General features: G+C 44.9%; 2 protein-coding genes across 2 annotated transcripts in view; one reads left to right on the top strand and one right to left on the bottom strand.

Annotated features, from left to right (window-relative positions):
- Positions 1-15,757, top strand: part of LOC125748359 (hormone-sensitive lipase-like) — a 36,162-nt gene extending 20,405 nt beyond the window's left edge. Inside the window, exons 14-28 of the mRNA XM_049024394.1 lie at positions 607-653; positions 2,681-2,755; positions 3,054-3,131; positions 3,376-3,462; positions 4,726-4,827; positions 5,578-5,662; positions 5,769-5,840; positions 6,178-6,246; positions 6,800-6,880; positions 7,330-7,408; positions 10,331-10,424; positions 10,835-11,007; positions 11,190-11,310; positions 13,138-13,323; positions 14,685-15,757. Of these exons, the coding sequence (XP_048880351.1) occupies positions 607-653; positions 2,681-2,755; positions 3,054-3,131; positions 3,376-3,462; positions 4,726-4,827; positions 5,578-5,662; positions 5,769-5,840; positions 6,178-6,246; positions 6,800-6,880; positions 7,330-7,408; positions 10,331-10,424; positions 10,835-11,007; positions 11,190-11,310; positions 13,138-13,323; positions 14,685-14,909 (1,574 nt within the window). The 3' untranslated portion in view covers positions 14,910-15,757. The remainder of the gene's footprint in view (positions 1-606; positions 654-2,680; positions 2,756-3,053; positions 3,132-3,375; positions 3,463-4,725; positions 4,828-5,577; positions 5,663-5,768; positions 5,841-6,177; positions 6,247-6,799; positions 6,881-7,329; positions 7,409-10,330; positions 10,425-10,834; positions 11,008-11,189; positions 11,311-13,137; positions 13,324-14,684) is intronic.
- Positions 15,758-17,660: 1,903 nt separating this feature from the next.
- Positions 17,661-18,921, bottom strand: mrpl17 (mitochondrial ribosomal protein L17). Its single transcript, XM_049024383.1, has 3 exons — positions 18,588-18,921; positions 18,326-18,394; positions 17,661-18,193 (listed from the first exon to the last, which is right to left on the bottom strand). The coding sequence occupies exons 1-3, from the start codon at positions 18,759-18,761 to the stop codon at positions 17,936-17,938; spliced, it is 501 nt and encodes a 166-aa protein (XP_048880340.1). The 5' UTR covers positions 18,762-18,921; the 3' UTR covers positions 17,661-17,935.
- Between the last annotated feature and the right edge of the window lie 661 nt (positions 18,922-19,582).

The raw sequence follows: 19,582 nt of genomic DNA, 5'->3' as shown, positions 1-19,582 counted from the left end.
TACAAGTGCCCATTTTTCCGGTTTCCAGCACATCACTTTCAAGAACTGACTGTTCACTTGCGTAATATGTAATGCCACCCTTGACAGGTGCCATTGTAAGGAAATAATCAACATTATTCACTTCACCTGTCAGTGGTTTTAATGTTATGGCGATCGCTGTATGAATGTTACTGCAGCCATTTGCTGTAAACGGGGTACTATAGCATTGAATATTGAATACTAAAAAGTTAATATATGTATTAATTTATGGTTCATTCTTTGCCATCTGTGACAGAGATGAATATTGTCCGTATGTGTCGCAATCTTGGCCCGGGGACGCGCTTCCCGCTTGTTCAGTGAGTAGGAATAAAGGTATCGGGGGCGCGTATTCTTATGCGAGCTCGCTCTCGTCTAAACTATTGGGGACACATGCTTTGGCGGAGGACGGGTGCGCGCCTCCGCTGTCTTCCACCTTCCTATACCTTCACCACAAACTGTTTCTTCTCCCTGCTAACTTAGAGGTAGACTAGCCTAGGAGCGACAGGAGAGGTAGACAGAGAAGGGTAAAAATGGAGGTGTGCGAAAGAGTGCTCAAGTTGGCTGTGATATCGAGCGTTTTGAGTGTCGCTACTGTGCTGGGAAAGTACGTCAGAGGAATCGTCAATACAAAAGAGGTTAGCGCTACATTAACTGTCTATAGATATCCGTTCACATATATGCGTGCTATGTTTGGCCGATCGGTGTTGCAATCGCCTACCCCTTGTGCATTGATCGTTTGCATGATTGCCTAGTCTTAGGCACTCTAAAATGGGGATGCTGTTTTAATTCTGCGTGCGTATTAATTACTTTTATTTTTATTTATTTATTTATTTATTTGCATGTGAACCCCCTGCACACAAGCGCATCAGTATGACCGCCGGTGCCGTGCGTGTGTTTATCTGTCGCTGTCTATCCTGCAAATGTGGCAGCCGCCGATGCGGTCGGAAAGAGCTCCAAATCGCATGCTTTCCGAAACTCCCTATGGATAAAACCTCTTTATTTGACTTCTGTTTTCAATCGTGTAGCCGATGCGCGCCGTGGTTTCGTCACGTAGCAACACGCGTGTTATTTTGTCATTTGTCATTTTTTATCCAGTCCGTCTTGATCGTAACCAGTTAACTGGCAGCTAGACAAGGAGCCATTAACCGATCATGCTATCACTAACTAAAACGCAGCTTCGCGTTTTCTGTGAATCAAATCGGGTCGCCGATCTGTCCCTTTTTTAAACATGTCCCTTTCATGATTTTTTTTTTTTTTTTGCGGCCAACTGGTTTAGTTGCGCCAAAATATCCGAACGCAGTATTCCTCCTTTTTATTAGCGGAATGTCCCCCCATTTCCAAGGCCTTAAGTCTTTTAAATATCTGGCTTAATTAGTTCTCTGATTTTCTGACAGCAATATATAGACATTTAGAAAACGTCTCTAAATGAGCTTTGACATATTTTTATAATACTGTTATTAGTCCATATAATGATTCTTTGTATGTTTGCTTCTGTAACGTTGCTTTTTTCCTGACAATATTGAATCATAATTTTAAGCGGGAACTTAATGCAGGTTCAGCCACTTTTTTACTTAGTATGAAGTTCTTCAAGAAGAGTATTTATACAGAGTATTTGTATCCTGCTGCATAAAAAATGCAAGGCGGTGCCTGGAAAATGAACTTTTTACCTGTTAAAGCAGATAGGTGTGGAGGTAAGTGTTATATGAGCCTACTGCTTTGCTGTGCACAAAGCAGGTAACTAACATCTTTTTTTTTTTTGAAACAGCATTTGCTAACACAGTGGCTGGCTCAGGGTAGACGGGAGGGTGATGCTCAGGCATTTGGATCGTGCCAAGGGCACTTAGAGGGATAGTACATTTTTGTGTACACCTCCATGTAACTGGAATAATGAATCATTAAAGACACAGCCGTCCTTGGCTGACTGGCTAGTAGATTGGTGATTAATTCGTAATGAGGCCTGGTAGAGAGGCATGTGTGCCTGCTTGTGGAAGGCTGAGGGGGTGACTTACTCTTAATGTGACCGGATGCTTCACTGACGTGGCTCTTGATTAACACTGTTGGCCTATTGAGAGGTGCTAGAGAGAAGCCCTGGGCAGTCTGAGGGAAGCCAGGAGATTGTCGCCAGAAAGTGGGGCATGGGCCTCTTGCCCGCGGGCTTTCTTTACTGCCAGTCTCCGTGCTGACTAGCCCTAAGCCCAGAACATGCCGAAAGGAGGGGGGCCTCCTATGGTTTCCATAGCAGCCGCAAACTAAGTGGCAGTTGCCATGGCACTGCAGAGGTCTTGTTGCAGCAGAGCGCTTGTATGCCCTACAGGTTGGTGTTCTCCTAATGCTGATAGTGTCCAGGCCTGAATTAGAGTTTAGCAGACATCATTAATGTCCTGAGATCTAGGGCTGTGCAAAATCCTCAGTTCATTAACCGTGCAGGCAAACGTGATGCTGCTGTGCTTTGTCTGTGAGTGTCTGCTGTGCATTGTAGTGTCCACTATTATATCCAGGTGTAGTCTTTACATAAGTTATTATAACATAAGTTATGTAAAGAACAGCAAGATTCCTGTGAGATCCTGTGCACTGTTAATTTTCAGATTCTGAAGTGCCCCCCCCCCCATTTCTCTCTCTCTCTCTCTCTCTCTCTCTCTCTCTATCATCACTTTCCATTCAGGATTGGGTTTTCCTCACAAGGTTCTGTTTTCTCACCGATTTTGGAAGACTGGACTTCCGCTTCCGTTACCCAAAGGTAGGGGGTGTGCTGAGAGGCCATCTATATTTGTTTGGACTGCTGTCCTGCCTCCCGGTGTCTGTTGTCCATCATTTGCCCTTCTCCCTGAGCTGTCCTTTCATTCAGTTCACCTTTAGTCCACCTCTGCCTGTATCTGGGGTTCTGTCACCCCTCATCACTGCCTGTTTGTACCTCTTTCCCATCATTCCCTCTTCTTTTTGCCCGACTTCCTGCACTTCATTTCTCCAGATCCTTTTTTTAAATCTCGTGTCCCAGTTTATGTGATTAAGCCAAAAGTGCCTGTTGTTCCCAACAGTCCCGCTGCTGCCAGAATATCCTCCTGTACTTCGATGACAATTCTCAGTGGCCAGCCGTCTACAAGAGACCCGACAAGGTCAGAAGGCAGGGGTGTGGGCATGCCCCCCCCCCCCCCCCAGTATTAAAGTGTCTCTTGTCCCCTTGTCAGAGGCATCTTTGCATTTTCTGGAAAGTTCTATTCGTGTGGCATGTCTCCTTGTCTAAGCACTGCAAAGTAAACACAGAAACCTAATGGTGCAGGAGAGTGGCAAAAGTGTGTCACTACACAGAGATAAAATAAGAAAACATCCACAAGAGATTAAAACAATGTTTAATTACAGGACTGTTACCAGAAAGAGGCAGTTCTCAGGCCTGAAAACAACCAAGTAATCAACCTGAGCACTCACTACACCTGGTCGGGCTGTGTGGTAAGTCCTGAGTACTCGCTACACCCGGTCGGGCTGTGTGGTAATTCCTCAGCACTCGCTACACCCAGTCGGGCTGTGTGGTAAGTCCCGAACACTCGCTACACCCAGTCGGGCTTTGTGGTAATTCCTCAGCACTCGCTACACCCGGTCGGGCTGTGTGGTAATTCCTCAGCACTCGCTACACCCAGTCGGGCTTTGTGGTAATTCCTCAGCACTCGCTACACCCGGTCGGGCTGTGTGGTAATTCCTCAGCACTCGCTACACCCGGTCGGGCTGTGTGGTAATTCCTCAGCACTCGCTACACCCAGTCGGGCTTTGTGGTAATTCCTCAGCACTCGCTACACCCAGTCGGGCTTTGTGGTAAGTCCTCAGCACTCGCTACACCCGGTCGGGCTGTGTGGTAATTCCTCAGCACTCGCTACACCCGGTCGGGCTTTGTGGTAATTCCTCAGCACTCGCTACACCCGGTCGGGCTGTGTGGTAATTCCTCAGCACTCGCTACACCCGGTCGGGCTTTGTGGTAATTCCTCAGCACTCGCTACACCCGGTCGGGCTGTGTGGTAATTCCTCAGCACTCGCTACACCCAGTCGGGCTTTGTGGTAAGTCCTCAGCACTCGCTACACCCAGTCGGGCTTTGTGGTAATTCCTCAGCACTCGCTACACCCAGTCGGGCTTTGTGGTAAGTCCCGAACACTCGCTACACCCAGTCGGGCTGTGTGGTAATTCCTCAGCACTCGCTACACCCAGTCGGGCTTTGTGGTAAGTCCCGAACACTCGCTACACCCAGTCGGGCTGTGTGGTAATTCCTCAGCACTCGCTACACCCGGTCGGGCTGTGTGGTAATTCCTCAGCACTCGCTACACCCAGTCGGGCTTTGTGGTAAGTCCTCAGCACTCGCTACACCCAGTCGGGCTTTGTAGTAATTCCTCAGCACTTACTACACCCAGTCGGGCTGCGTGGTAAGTCCTGTTTGGTATTCGCAGCTTTACCTTGGTGATTCGGTATGTCAGCATGCTCCATGAAATCTGAAGTGAACCGATGTCTCTATTATTATTGGAGCACCGTTGAGGAAAAGGTCAGTATGAAAGAAACACTTTTCTTGGGGACCTTTCAAGTGTTACGGTCATCCTTAGCATATGGGGGGAGTCACTAGGATCCACTGCCCAGACGGCCTGCATCTCCATCTGGCTTGTGACCTTGGCAAACTCGCATGCCCTTGATGATGTGCAGCCAGGTGCCTGCCCTGTCTGTCCTTTTGCCAGGTGGAGGGTGAGGCCGGGAATGAAACTCTCAGCTGTGCGGGTGGGCGGAGCTTCCGCAGTGTCCGAGAGAGGTGGTGGTACATCGCGCTTAGCAAGTGTGGGGTGAGTACTGCTGGAGTCGCTGGGGTATAGCAGGAAAGAGACTCCTGTGCTGTATCTGTTCTTGATACTGTGATTGGCTTTATTAAGACGGGTCGAAAACCCCCTTCCCCAAAAAGTAAGAGCAATCTTTTTCCTGGGAGACTCCCTGCACTCATGCATGCTGGATGTGCCCACTGAAGTGTTCTTCCTCTTAGCCTCTGCCCTGGTTCCCTGGCGACCATGGCAGTGTTGAGCCCCCTGGGTGTATTCCAGTGTTGCTGGCAGCACGGAGCCCCTGCCTGCTCACCCAGCGCCGGCCAGCGCTGTCGCAACACGGCGACTTTGGCCTGGGCCGCTGTCAGATGGAGTGAAGGGAATGTGAACACAGGAGGCCTTTGTTTGTGAAGCAGCAGACTGCAGCAGAGAGGGTGGGCTGTGTGCCTTTTATTGGCACTGACCTCTCTGAATTTCTATATTCTGTAACACTCCATGTCCCTGCTCTCTGTCTCCATCCCCATTCCCACTTCCTCTCTTTCTCCTTGTCCCTGTATCACTCTCTTCCTCATTCTCTTTCTTCACCTCTCTATATCTTCCTTTCAACTCCTCTTATTCTTTCTCCGTCTCTTATCTTTGCCCATTTCCCTCCCTCTCTTTCTGTCTCTCTCTTTCTCTCTTTTCTCTTTTTCTTTTCTCTCCCTCTGTCTCCTTCCCCATGTTCCTCTCTTTCTCTCTTCCTCTCCCTCTCCCTCTGTTGCCCCCCCCCCTCCACAGGGAGATGGCCTACAGCTGGAATATGAGATGAAGCTGACCAATGGGCAGTCTTTCTGGACCCAGCATTTCTCAGCAGATGAATTTGGTGAGGAGGATGGGAGGGGGCAGAGCACAGGGTGGGCCTGGGAAGGTAACATCCTGTCAGCTAGAGAGGAAGGTTAATTATCTTAATTAATTTTCCCCTGCGTTAGGTATCCTGGAGACGGACATCACCTTCCTCATCATCTTTGCCGTTGTCTTCTCTCTCTCTTGCTACTTCGCTTGTGAGTTTTACGATTATTCCTGACTCTCCCCATCCTTTCTGCCTGCCCCCCGCCTGAAATGTGATTAAATATTAGTCATCAGTGTTGTTATTTACTATTTCATTTCCAATATTGTCGAAGCTAACACTGACATGAAGTGATTCAATGACAAATAACTGTTCTTAAGTGTTACTAATGCTTTTCTCTAACATGAACTGTCACTGTGATATTCTAGCAGCTGTACATTACAGAAATTAACAGCTACTTCAGAGTAAAAGGATTGAGAGAGACTGTGACTCTGCTCTGGGTCACAGTCATGGATGATTAAAAGGGATGAATGGAAATCTTTCCCCACTAGACACTCTGAAAGGACGACAGCTTCTCCACACCACCTACAAGATGTTTATGACGGCCGCTGGAGTGGAAGGTAAGACCCCCCATGGCTGCATTCGGCTCAGGGATGGGGACTCTCGGAGGGGCTGCTTTAGAAGAGCCAGGGGGTGTTTCTCAATACCAAAAAACACAAAGATATGTACTTGTGGTCTTGGCAAGACCGGTTTTGCTAACTTGCCTCCAAAGAATGAACTTCAGGCACAATGAATCATGAGATTGTTCTTGTTCGCGAGGATGCAGCCGATGTATCCTTGATATTTGGGATATGGCAAGAATGACATCCGAGGATTTTTGGCATTCTCTGTACTTCTGTTCTTTAGTATTGTTACTGGCTTTCGGCAATGGAAGGTGACTTAAACTGGTACATGAGAAAAAAAGTATGGTCAAGTACGCATGTTAAAAAATACCCAGTGTCTCTCATTCTCCGTGGACAGTCCCAGCTCATCCATATGGGCTGCACTGCACTCTAGCACCCCCTGCTTAACTTCCAGACGATAAACAGAGACAGCTTAAAGGGTATGACACAACGTAATGAAGTATGTATCGAAAGCTCTCTATCAGTCCTCACTGCTCCATGTGTCTCTCAGTCCTTAGCCTTCTGTTCTTCTGCATTTACTGGGGGCTTTACGCCAAAAATGGAGTGGGGAACGGAAGCCTGAAGATACTGGGTGAGTCTGTGAGCCAGGGAAAATGTGTGTGTGTGTGTGTGTGTGTGTGTGTGTGTGGTCCAGGTATACCTTACATTGTGGGGACCAAATGTCCCCACAACGTGATGAATACCTGTTTTTTTTTTACCTTTTGAGGACCATTTTATAAAAATCTGTAACTGCAATGAAAAAACTAAAAATGCAAAAACTGTTGTATTTTGTTTGATAACTTATGGTTATGGTTAGGACTGGGTAGGGGTTAAGGTTGTCATAGTTAGCATTAGCATTTTTCCCATAGAAATGAATGAGTGGTCCCCAAAAAGATATGATTACACGACTGTGTGTGTGTGTGAGTGTGAGTGTGAGTGTGAGTGACCTGCTTTCATGGTCCCGGTGTGGTCTCTTAGAGTCACATGCTGTGGCCTACTTACTGTAAATTCTCCACCCCCTTCTCTCGTGCCTCTCTCCAGGGAAATTACTATTCTCTGTCAGTTTCCTGGTCTTCCTCCTGATGCTGATTCTGCTGGGAAAAGGATTCACTGTGACCAGGTGAGAACTGGATTTACAGCAGGGCTCTCAAGGTCACACCGAGGTTGTTTTGTTGGGTAACCCATATATTAGTTGCCTAATTTATCTTAGTGTCCGGTGTTTGTGTGAAGCGACAAATACACTCCAAATTTTTCTCAAACAAGACACAAGTTTCTAGACCAGTGATTCTCAACTGGTGGGCTGTGACCCACTGGGGGGTGTTAAAATTAGGGTTTTATTGAAGATTTTTAATAGAAACCAATAGTATCCCTTACTGGTTGTAGACAGAGCAAGAGCTTTAATTGTGACGTTACACAGCATCCCAGAATCCACAGCTAAAATTAAACCATCCAGTTACCAGCGCATCACAGGGAAGCTGATGGAGGGGAAAAATGTGAAATCATTGTTACTTAGTTAATTTCACTTTAAAACATTGTAAAAAATAGCAAAGGTTTCTGATTTTATAGACTGTTGACAAATTGGCTTTAGATTTTTTTTTTCCCATAAACATTTGCCTTCTGTTTTGAGAGCAATATCATAAACTTGGGGGGAAAAACTCATTTGAGACATTCAGAACAAATGATATTGTTTGGCAGTGTAACCAAATTAAATTGTTTATATTAATGAATATCGGTAATTTTTCTCATCATTGCAGATTGTGTACAAGAGAAACAATGTCATAACCTGTGTAGAGGGGCTCAAACATGCTTTTATAGACATGGGGTTCCTGGATTAAAAAAAAGGTGTGAACTAGGGCTGCCATGATTAGGAGACAGGGTCAGTTATCTCGACGTTGAAAATAGGTCGACATCAATATTAATTTTTTTATTATTATTTTAATAAAATTACCTTTATGATTTCTAAAATGCTTCAATTCACTATAACAAATGTTCTCCATTAATATCACTATGTAATTATGAGCACTTGTTGAAGAGGAAACGCACAGGCGCTGTTGTGGATGATGGACCGCCAGAGTAGGCAAAACAACTCCAAGTGCTGCCTATTCATTGAATAAGTGTTTGTGCATATGTTTAGCCTAAAATCTGGGCATATTCTGTGTTGACTGATGGTGCCAGTGTGTGCCTTCATGCGCATTGGACTTCTTGGGACAAGCAACATCACCATCCACTAAGAATGAAACGAAAATAACTAAAAAGAAAATTCATGATCTGAAGTAAAGATGAAAACGATATTTGCAAAAAAAAAAAAAGAAGTGTTTTATTAAGCATGAGGATACGCTGAATTTATACAGATTACTAACTTTCAGGCATCACAATACGCATCTCATAAATATTTTAAGGCATACTACTAATCTGCCTATTGAATTGTAGCCGAAAATAACATCTGTATAGTGCCAAAAAGCCAGTGCACATTTTCTAAAGCCCTGCAATGGCATACGGTTTGTCAATTAAACAGTCAAGTTGAGGAACTGGAGGAATATTAATCATTTCGATTAATCGACCAATTGATAAAATAGATTGATCTATAGAAAAATAGTTGTTAATAGCAGCCCTAGTGAGAACCACTGTTCTAGAAAACTTGTTCTATGGAGGGGCAGCCAACTGAATAGTAATATTTCAAAACTCTCTCAGTTCATGTTCCTAAAGCCAGATTTGACCGACCTTTATTCCACCGAGGCCCCTGCCGTCGAGTCTTGCCTGATCTACACTGCACCCAATGGCCATGCCCCCTTTTGCAGGCGGAGGGCCCATAGGAGGGCAGACCCTTGTTCTTCGTTGGGGCTATGCTCATCCAGGCTCCATAGGTAGAGATCTGCCCACCAGGTGCTTACCCTTGAGCCCCCACCAAGTCTTGGCTCCAGGGTGGTTCCCCAATTTTGTCAATCCAGACAGGTCACGTGATCCTTACTGTCAGTCATCATATGTAAATGTAAATCGCACATATGCCTCATTTCCACCAACCCTATTCCGGTGCCAGTGCTGGGCTTTTTCCCAATTCAGAATTTGGTTCTGTGTATTTCCAACACAAACAAACTGACTCTGGGCCAGAAAAAACAGCTCCAAAACAGCACTACAGAAAAGCTGGTCTCAGAATTTAGAACCATAACATAAAACCATAAAGTGAGATAGGCTATTGCGTCCAAACCTTCCGAATTCAATCCACAACTGATATGTTTTTGTTTAATATTGCCAGTGCCGGAAAATCAGAAATGATTTTCATTCGCTGGGTGTCTGGGCACAGAAAGAGGTGAAGAGCTCGGACATTTGGGAGGGGTTCATACTAGAGCCACTGCTCCTCCGCATCAAAAGGAGCCAGCTGAGGTGGTTTGGGCATCTATCTATGATGCCTCCAGGAGGCCTCCCTGAGTAGGTGTTTGAGATGTTCAACCGGGAAGAGACTCCAGGGCAGACCCAGGACACACTGGAGAGATTATATCTCTTGACTGGCCTGGAAACACTTTGGTATTCCCCAGGAGGAAGTGGCTGGGAGGTCTGGGCACCCCGTTCATACTGCTGGCAGAAAATAATGGATGGATACACTAAGACCACTTTCTGTTGTTTTTGAGCAGAGACCGCCAATGTCAGGCTAACTCATCATATTACAGTATTGAGAATAAGTACTCACTCAGTCCTCATAATTCAATGAAGAACTTTTGTTAAATTTGCAATGCTCATTAAGTCTACAGAACTGCATGAACGTCTAAAGAATGCCGTGTACTGAGTGAGTTTTGGAAATGTGCTCTTCAGTTGAACTCAGCCGGTTGGAGGTGTCTCTCTGTTCTACCTAAATAGCCAGTTCCTTTTCCCTGTCTTCTGTCTACTGATACTTTCTTCTCTAACCTTTAAATGCTTTTGGAACTGTCTGAAATTTTATTGCTAGCTGGAAAAGCTGTTCTTGTGCATTACTGTCATTTGAGTTTTATTGGCAAAGACTCCGTATAAAAACGTGTCAAACCGAAAGCTGTATGATGCTCTGTGCCAGAGCGAGGATCAGCCACAGCGGCTCTGTCAAGCTGTCCATCTACATGACTGTCTACACCATCACCTACGTCATCCTGTTCATTTATGAGGCTGAGGTAATCCCGTCCGTGGTGGGGGGGATGGTCCCTGCTGGTCGGGGTGGGGGGCATATTACGAGCTGGTCTCTACCCATGGGGGGGACATTAGGGGCCGGTCTCTGCCGGCAGGGGTGGGGGGGCACATTAGGGGCTGTTCCCTGTTGGCATGTGTGAGGGGACTCATTAGGGGCCGGTCCCTGCTGACATGGGTTGGGGGACACATTAGGGGCCGCTCCCTGCTGGGGGTGTGGGGGGGCAGAGAACACATTAGGGGCTGGTTCTGGCCGGGCGAGGGTGTTCCATCTTTGGCCAGGACGCTGTCCTTGCCCTGGGAATGCACACAGGCCTGCTCCCCGGTTCCGTGCACCAGTACAGCAACCCCCCGTCAGCCAGTACCTGCTCGCTGAAGCAGCTCTCTGTCTCCGCAGTTCTTTGACCCAGGTTGGGTTCTGTATGCATACGACAGCCCAGCCGGCTATGGCCTGATGGGCCTGCAGCTGCTGGCCTACGTGTGGTTCTGTTACGCCGTGCTGGTGTCCCTCAAGCACTACCCCGAGAAGCAGCCCTTCTACATCCCGTTCTTCACTGCATACACGCTCTGGTGAGACGCACCATCCCACCACCCTGAGAGCTCAGTTCCGATTCGGGGCTGCACTTGTGGATGCTGACCTGAAGGGGGCACTCTTTTGGACTTGCATCATGCCAGGCCTAAACGGGCAGCACGTGTGTTGCGCAGTTGCACCTCCCTGATTGGGCTCTCTTGTCCCCCTCATCACACTGCAGGTTCTTTGCAGTGCCTGTGACGGCTCTGATCGCCAACTTTGGGATTCCACGCTGGGCACGGGAGAAGATCGTGAACGGCATCCAGCTTGGCATCCATCTCTACGCCCACATCGTCTTTCTTGTCAGTATGATTCCTCATATATGTTTAGAGACACGTTGCCTCTGTTAGCTTGGATTTCAGTCTTACGCTCTATATCTTTCATATTTGTGTTTTAAAAATTAACATGATAGTGGTGCCTGCAGTTCACAAAAACAATCCATTCCAGGAAAGTGGTCGTGACCAATTTGTACGCGAACCAAGGCAATTTTTCCCATAGGAAAGCATTGAAATTCGATGAATTCCTTCACAAGCCTATAAAATAATTTTTGTTAATTAATTTTCTGGTTTTTATAGAAAAACACAATATAGTGTGGTGACGGTCGGACCGAGGCATCACAGGAGCAGAGAGACATGCTTGCTGGGGAAATCACGCTCTTTATTAACAGTCTTTAACCCTTGTATTGTTGTTGTTGTTAATGGTTGCATTTCCCTATAGTCGTGCGTGTGTGTGCCCATTTCTTGTGTGTACAATGATCCACGTGTCCGATCCTCCCGAATATTTAGGGTTTCGTCCACCTTTGCATCTAGCAGTTCGGCATCTGACAACCTTGTTTCCCATCTGTGCATTTGGGTTCGGTGCTCGTTGGTCGCCTGTTGTGGTCCTTCTATTTACAATTGCATGTGGGGCATGATGGGAGTTGCGACCCGCCGGTGTTAGACTCATATAAAAAAGCAATCTGGTCGAGGGGTCTGTTCGTCGACCAAATTTTGTACGCAAATCAATGCATTTTTTTCACAAAATTTTTGGTTGCGAACCAAATTGTTAGTAGACTGCAGCGTTCGTGAACCGCAAACACCACTGTATAAAAATAGTTTCATAGCAGTACAGAACTGGCTATGGGAAATGGATGGATGAGTAGATGGATAGAATGCTGCATTTGATATGGATACCAATATATACAGTAAACTGGTGAAATTTGCAGATGACACCAAGGTGGGTGGTGTAGCAGATACTGAATTAGCGGCTCAGCAGCTACAGCGGGATCTTGATTTAATTAGTGACTGGGCCGATACCTGGCAGATGAAATTTAACATCGATAAATGTAAGGTACTCCATTTAGGGAGCAGAAATATAAAGTACAGGTATTTCATGGGTGTCACTGAAATAAAGGTAGCTGATCATGAGAAAGAACTTGGTGTGTATGTTGATGCTTCCATGTCCCATTCTCGCCAGTGTGGGGAAGCAATAAAAAAGGCCAATAGGATGTTGGGGTATATCTCCAGGTGTGTGAAGTGTAACTCAAGGGAGGTAATGCTAAGATTATACAATTCCTTGGTGAGACCTCACCTAGAGTATTGTGTGCAGGTTTGGTCACCATATCTTAAAAAGGACATTGTGGCCTTAGAAAAGGTACAGCGTAGGGCCACAAAAATGATTCCTGGTCTTAGAGGAATGTCATACGAGGAACGGTTACTTGAGCTAAATCTGTTCAGTCTCAAGCAAAGGAGACTGAGGGGGGACATGATCCAGGTATATAAGATTCTAACAGGTTTGGATGCTGTTCAACCAAATAGTTACTTCAGCATTAGTTTAAATACACAAACTCATGGCCATAGGTGGAAATTAGCGGGAGAACATTTCAAGCTGGATTTAAGGAAGCACTTCTTTACGCAGCGTGTAGTCAGAGTATGGAATAGCCTTCCTGATAATGTAGTGCAAGCTGAATCCTTGGGTTCCTTTAAATCAGAGCTAGATAAGATTTTAACGACTCTGAGCTATTAGTTTAGTTCTCCCCAAGCGAGCTTGATGGGCCGAATGGCCTCCTCTCGTTTGTATAGTTCTTATGTTCTTATTTTTCTGTGTATATTTCGCATTTTCCATGCTCACTCCTCTTCTCTCTTCCCAAGGCCATCACCCGTCCATCGGCTGCCAATAAGAACTTCCCCTACCATGTCCGCACTTCCCAGATTGGGATCCTGCTATCCAGTCCGGACGGCATGGGGAGTGAGAGCTTCCCGCACCACGCCTACGGGAACAGCTCCTACCTGGGAGATTCGCAGCCCAACTTCACAGAGCTCTTCTCTATCCATTCGGTAAGTATTGGGGGTTTAAAAGGTAGGGCGGGAGATGGGGACCGGTAAGTGATAGGGAGGCAGGGAGATGGGGACCGGTAAGCGATGAGGAGGCAGGGAGATGGGGACCGGTAAGCGATGAGGAGGCAGGGAGATGGGGACCGGTAAGTGATAGGGTGGCAGGGAGATGGGGACCGGTAAGCGATGAGGAGGCAGGGAGATGGGGACCGGTAAGCGATAGGGTGGCAGGGAGATGGGGACCGGCAAGCGATAGGGAGGCAGGGAGATGGGGACCGGTAAGCGATAGGGTGGCAGGGAGATGGGGACCGGCAAGCGATAGGGAGGCAGGGAGATGGGGACCGGTAAGCGATAGGGTGGCAGGGAGATGGGGACCGGTAAGTGATAGGGAGGCAGGGAGATGGGGACCGGTAAGCGATAGGGTGGCAGGGAGATGGGGACCGGTAAGCGATAGGGTGGCAGGGAGATGGGGACCGGCAAGCGATAGGGAGGCAGGGAGATGGGGACCGGTAAGCGATAGGGTGGCAGGGAGATGGGGACCGGTAAGCGATAGGGTGGCAGGGAGATGGGGACCGGTAAGCGATAGGGTGGCAGGGAGATGGGGACCGGCAAGCGATAGGGAGGCAGGGAGATGGGGACCGGTAAGCGATAGGGTGGCAGGGAGATGGGGACCGGTAAGCGATAGGGTGGCAGGGAGATGGGGACCGGCAAGCGATAGGGAGGCAGGGAGATGGGGACCGGTAAGCGATAGGGTGGCAGGGAGATGGGGACCGGTAAGTGATAGGGAGGCAGGGAGATGGGGACCGGTAAGCGATGAGGAGGCAGGGAGATGGGGACCGGTAAGCGATGAGGAGGCAGGGAGATGGGGACCGGTAAGCGATAGGGTGGCAGGGAGATGGGGACCGGCAAGCGATAGGGAGGCAGGGAGATGGGGACCGGCAAGCGATAGGGTGGCAGGGAGATGGGGACCGGCAAGCGATAGGGAGGCAGGGAGATGGGGACCGGTAAGCGATGAGGAGGCAGGGAGATGGGGACCGGTAAGCGATGAGGAGGCAGGGAGATGGGGACCAGTAAGCGATAGGGAGGCAGGGAGATGGGGACCTGTAAGTGATGAGGAGGCAGGGAGATGGGGACCAGTAAGCGATAGGGAGGCTGGGAGATGGGGATCCAAAGGGAAGGCAGAAGATGGGAATCCAATGGTGAGGGAACGAGATGGGGATCAGTAAGCAATGTGGAGGGTGGGAATGCAATGGCGAGGCTGGGAGATGGGGATTCAAGAGGGAGAACTTTAACAGAAAGTAGGTTTGGTGTTTTTAAAGCTGTTTTTTAAAGGAGTAATTTTGAATCCAGTATCAATTATGCAGGGCTCGGTCAAGTCAGTGGAAGAGACGGTGACCCAGAAGGTTCAAGCTGTACGAAGGAATAGCGAACGTAAAATCATCACCACGACAGCCGATTTATCGTCCTTCCTGCCCCCCCCAGTCCCCCCACGTGTTCCCATTAGGTCCCCCCCACCCCCCAGGTTCTCCCCTCACTTCCCCGAGTATTTCAGCATGCAAGGTGGGGGTGGGCTGAGCACAATGGCATAAAACGAAATCAAACTAGAGAAGCTGTATATACAAACAAAAAGTTAGCAAGATAGAGAAAATGGATGACAATCCAGTAGGGTAACAGAGGGAATTAAAGCAAGAATTAAAAAATGACAGTGATGAGAAGCATTTCGTAAAATACTAAAAAAGCAATAATTATTTTTCTTCATGAGCAGACAGCAGTCTGGATGGATGCGGTGATACGAAGCAATAGCCGTAGGAGAAATGGGGCAGAGAGGGATTTAGAGGCAAGCCTTTTAACGTAGGGGTGGGGGGTAAAGCAAACGACTGCATGAACACTTTTTAAAAGTATTTATGATATTCTGATGGAAACATGAGACATTAAAAAGCATAAAAAGTGTAAATACTTGTAACCAATTCCGAAGTGCATAGTTGTACAAATAGTGCCAGGCCTTCGAGCACAAAACATTTTCATTTTATTTCACTGCGTACAAAAATGATGTCTAGAACATCCACCTATCATCGAGGCCAGTGACTTTCGGGCAGCATATATGCCTTGTAGTGCATATATGCCATACAAGATATGTATATATGCCGTGTAGTGTATATATATATGACATACAGTATATGTATACATGCCATGTAGTATATATATGCCATACAATATATGTATACATGCCATGTAGTGTGTATATATATATGACATACAGTATATGTATACATGCCGTGTAGTATATATATATATGACATACAGTATATGTATACATGCCATGTAGTATATATATGCCATACAATATATGTATACATGCCATGTAGTGTGTATATATATATGACATACAGTATATGTATACATGCCGTGTAGTATATGTGTGTGTGTATGCATGTATATGCATATATACATATATATATATATATATATATATATATATATATATATATATATATATATATATATATATATATATATATTACATACATATATACAATGTATGTGTGTGTGTGTGTGTGTATGTATATATATATATATATATATATATATGACAGTGTATGTATAGATGCCACATATTTTATATATATATAACACACACATACACACCATAAAGTATATGTATATATGCTATGTGTATCAGGCATATTTAGCCAGTTTGTTCTCCTATATGACTTTTTTTTACATTTATTAACTTACCTGGGATGTTAATGTGTGCAATATGTCCAGTACACTGTGGGCGTCTACACAATGTTCGCATGGTTTGCATTGTCCGTTGTCCCAGTTCAGGCATTTATTCTTTTTTGGTATGGTAGCCATTGACAAGAGTGTCTGATCCCTAAATTTACTGTTTGGAATGAGATTAATTTCCATTTCATTTTCAACAAAAAAGTGTTACTTTTTTAGCTTTATTGGGCTACTTTCCACAGGAAAACTTAAAAAAAAATATGTATGATATGCTTATAGACATAGATACATACTAGTTATTTTAAATGCGGCTAAATTTATCTGGATGGTGGTGGTAATGAATTCAATTTATGTTTAACTAGAATTAAATTTGCTTTCAGGCTTCAGTTCATTGCTTAAAGGAAGGATAGGATTTGCTCATTATGGAAATAAGTTAATGTAAAAATACTTTATAACCATCCAGTTATATCTGTACAACTTAAGCGTAAAGGGGTTGCAAATTATTGAATGTTCCCATTGTATTTTTGATTTATATTAACACTGCATGGTGCACTTTAAAAGTCTGTTTTTCACCTTCCACTGCTCATGGTAAAATATGCCAATGCAACTATAGTGTAAAGAATCCTGTTCTATTCTATATGTATATTCAGTGGTCTGGGTAAAAGTATTTGAATATACACTGCCTGTATATATTCATTCTTTGGCAACTAATGTATTTAACACATTTTCAAGGAGAATTTATATTTACATGGCATTTGCAACTCCCTTAAGTACAGCTGATATTTTTGTACATTTCACAAATTCCAGACATGGTTAATTCACACTGGTTAGAGTGTAGACAGAATGAGGAAAATTATTTGTACATATGAATATATTTGTAGGCAAAAATATTTGGTATTTTAGACATGAATCATACTTGAATTTGTGTACTAAGTTCTAGTTTAGACTGTCTGTTTCCATTACTGGTGACCTCTGTACCTGTCATCAAAAGAGCAGCTTTGCTGCCTTGCGGTGAGCTGTGTGACAGCAAGAATAGCTGACGAGACTACAAAACGACTAGTTATTAACACCGATAGACGGAGCCGGCAGCGCTAAACTGATTTTCACTAGGAGTTCCCACGGGCTGACAACCTGGCAGATGTGGATGATGGACCTACTTGCCGACGGACTTCCCCCAGAGTGAGGCGGGAAGCACAGAGCACAGTGGCAGGTCACTCTTCAAAGTGAGGTCTTTGTGTCAAATTTGGGATTGATTTGGACCAGATGTACTTTTGCCAAATTAAAAATGTTTTTTTTTGTTTATAAGAGCTGGTGTCAGTCTTGCTCCTTTTGGAGAATGCAAAAATGCAATATTTTGTACACAATAAGACCTGGTGTGGTTAGCAACTAGCATAATACTTTTACTACTGCACAGGTGACAGTGAGATGTAACTACGAGTGATTACATTTCAGATTATACCCTTCTGGGATCATCATAATCTCTGTGTTGGTTACAGATATAAGAACAAATCAAGTGTCACATTGAAATATAATTTTAACATATTGCACAGATTTTATGTTGTATAACACTACCTAAAATCCACAAGATTAAATATAGGAAATTTAAAGCAAGCATATAGTATGGGCACAATTTATTATTATTGCAGTCTTTCATGAGTTTACCAAGGTACATATCCACAGGCACAACAGCTGATCTTGTGCTCAATGGTACACTTGCTCCTAGATACATTGTGACTTAATGACCTATCCAGGCTAAGACACAAATGCTCAGTCTGGGGGAAAAGAAAGTACATATATGATTGTAACAGTGGCAGAAAGGGGGAAACTGGACTTACAAATGTATTACAAATATCTAACAAATGTCTAGTGGTACTGTTTTCCCCCCGGGGATTCAGTTCGTCTTCCCTGCCATCTGCTGGCCTTTTTCCTCCCTGTATCCCTTGAGAAGCTGGTTGAGTAACGTGTGTTCGCTGTCCCGTTTGACCGTGAAGAGAGGTGGGTAGGGGTGACCCTTGTACTCCAGGACCGCCATGGCTGCTCGATCCAGGTTTTCGCGGTTGGGGATACGAGCCATGCGTGTGTAATCGCCCTTATGATCCTTAAATCTCAACGCCAGGACTTTGAAAAGCTTAGGGACCAAGTCTTTTTCCTAGATAGATGTCAAGAGTTAAAATAGCGCAAAGGTAGAGATGCACGCAGCAAGACACACATATTACACAATTAATACTACACAAATATTAACCGAGATCATACAAACATTACAAACATATATCTGCAATACCGTCATCCAGAAGCTTGCCATTTTCATTGCCTTTTCATCAGTATCTCCCCTCTTAGCGTAGTCGATCAACTAGAAATAGGACAGCGGTGTAACAATGCGAACAGTATACGAATACTATAAGCAACGTGGGTATGTAACTATACTAAATAGGAAAACATACTTGCAAATACAAAACTCAGTAAGAATACAACTCGAGTAATATACTATGCGGTAGAGGCTAAGACGACCTGATGATCTTCACAAATGGCTCCTTTAGTTTTACCTTCTCGGCATAGAACCGAACCTCGTCGGCTCGAGCTCGGGTCGTCTCGATTCTCTCATGTCGGACCAGACCCGTTAGGATGTTCCGAAGCATGTTGATTCGGGACAACGAGCCCATACCCATCCGTCGTGCCACCCGACCGTGAGAGATCAACATCGTCAGAGTTAGTCGCATTTTGCTGGTGATCTGGTTAACTTCTGTATAACAACTGTGTGATATCTTTCAACAATTCAGAAAGAAAAACCCGATGGGTTATACCCCAGTTTAGAAAACAATGTGCTCCTACTTCTCCCAACAGTATGACATTGTCTGTGCTGCGTTTTGTTTCTTCCGTGCAGACAATTATGCCGCATAGGTATGCGAAATAAGGTTCCGATTTAAGAACGGCGTTTGGAAAGCCGTGAAACTTTAAAAATGAAAACTGTATAATATGAGTTTGATAAACATGAATATTATATTAGTTCACTTAAAATGATGTGTAGGTTTAAAAATAGGAAATGCAGCTGCACTGTATTTGAATGTATATATAATCAGCATACTTCATGTATAAATTATACCTCAAGATCATTCTTATAACCAAGATGTGTGAAAACACGGTTCAAATAGTTTAGGGCTGTCACTATTGATTACATCAAAAATCGCTTAATCTGACGATACATATGATAATTAATCATTTATGTGTAATATAATATAATATAATATATAATCGCTATCATATATATATATATATATATATAGAATAAACCTTTATTATCCCACGAATGAGAAATTTAGGTGTTACAGAGCTCTTGCACAAAAACGTAATATAGAACAATAGGAGCAGGTAGATACACAAAGATATAAATACAAATGTACAAAAAGTTTTGGAATAAATAAAGATGTACAGAGATATGTACAAAATGTACAGAGATATGTACACAAGTGCGGGGGTGGGGTGGGGTGTGAATGATCCTGGTTACAGCATGTGATATGTCAGTTAAACATATATGAGTAAA

This window comes from Brienomyrus brachyistius, chromosome 9, assembly GCF_023856365.1.
Source record: "Brienomyrus brachyistius isolate T26 chromosome 9, BBRACH_0.4, whole genome shotgun sequence".
Lineage (NCBI taxonomy): Eukaryota > Metazoa > Chordata > Actinopteri > Osteoglossiformes > Mormyridae > Brienomyrus > Brienomyrus brachyistius.
This window is presented reverse-complemented; position numbering and strand designations above follow the sequence as displayed.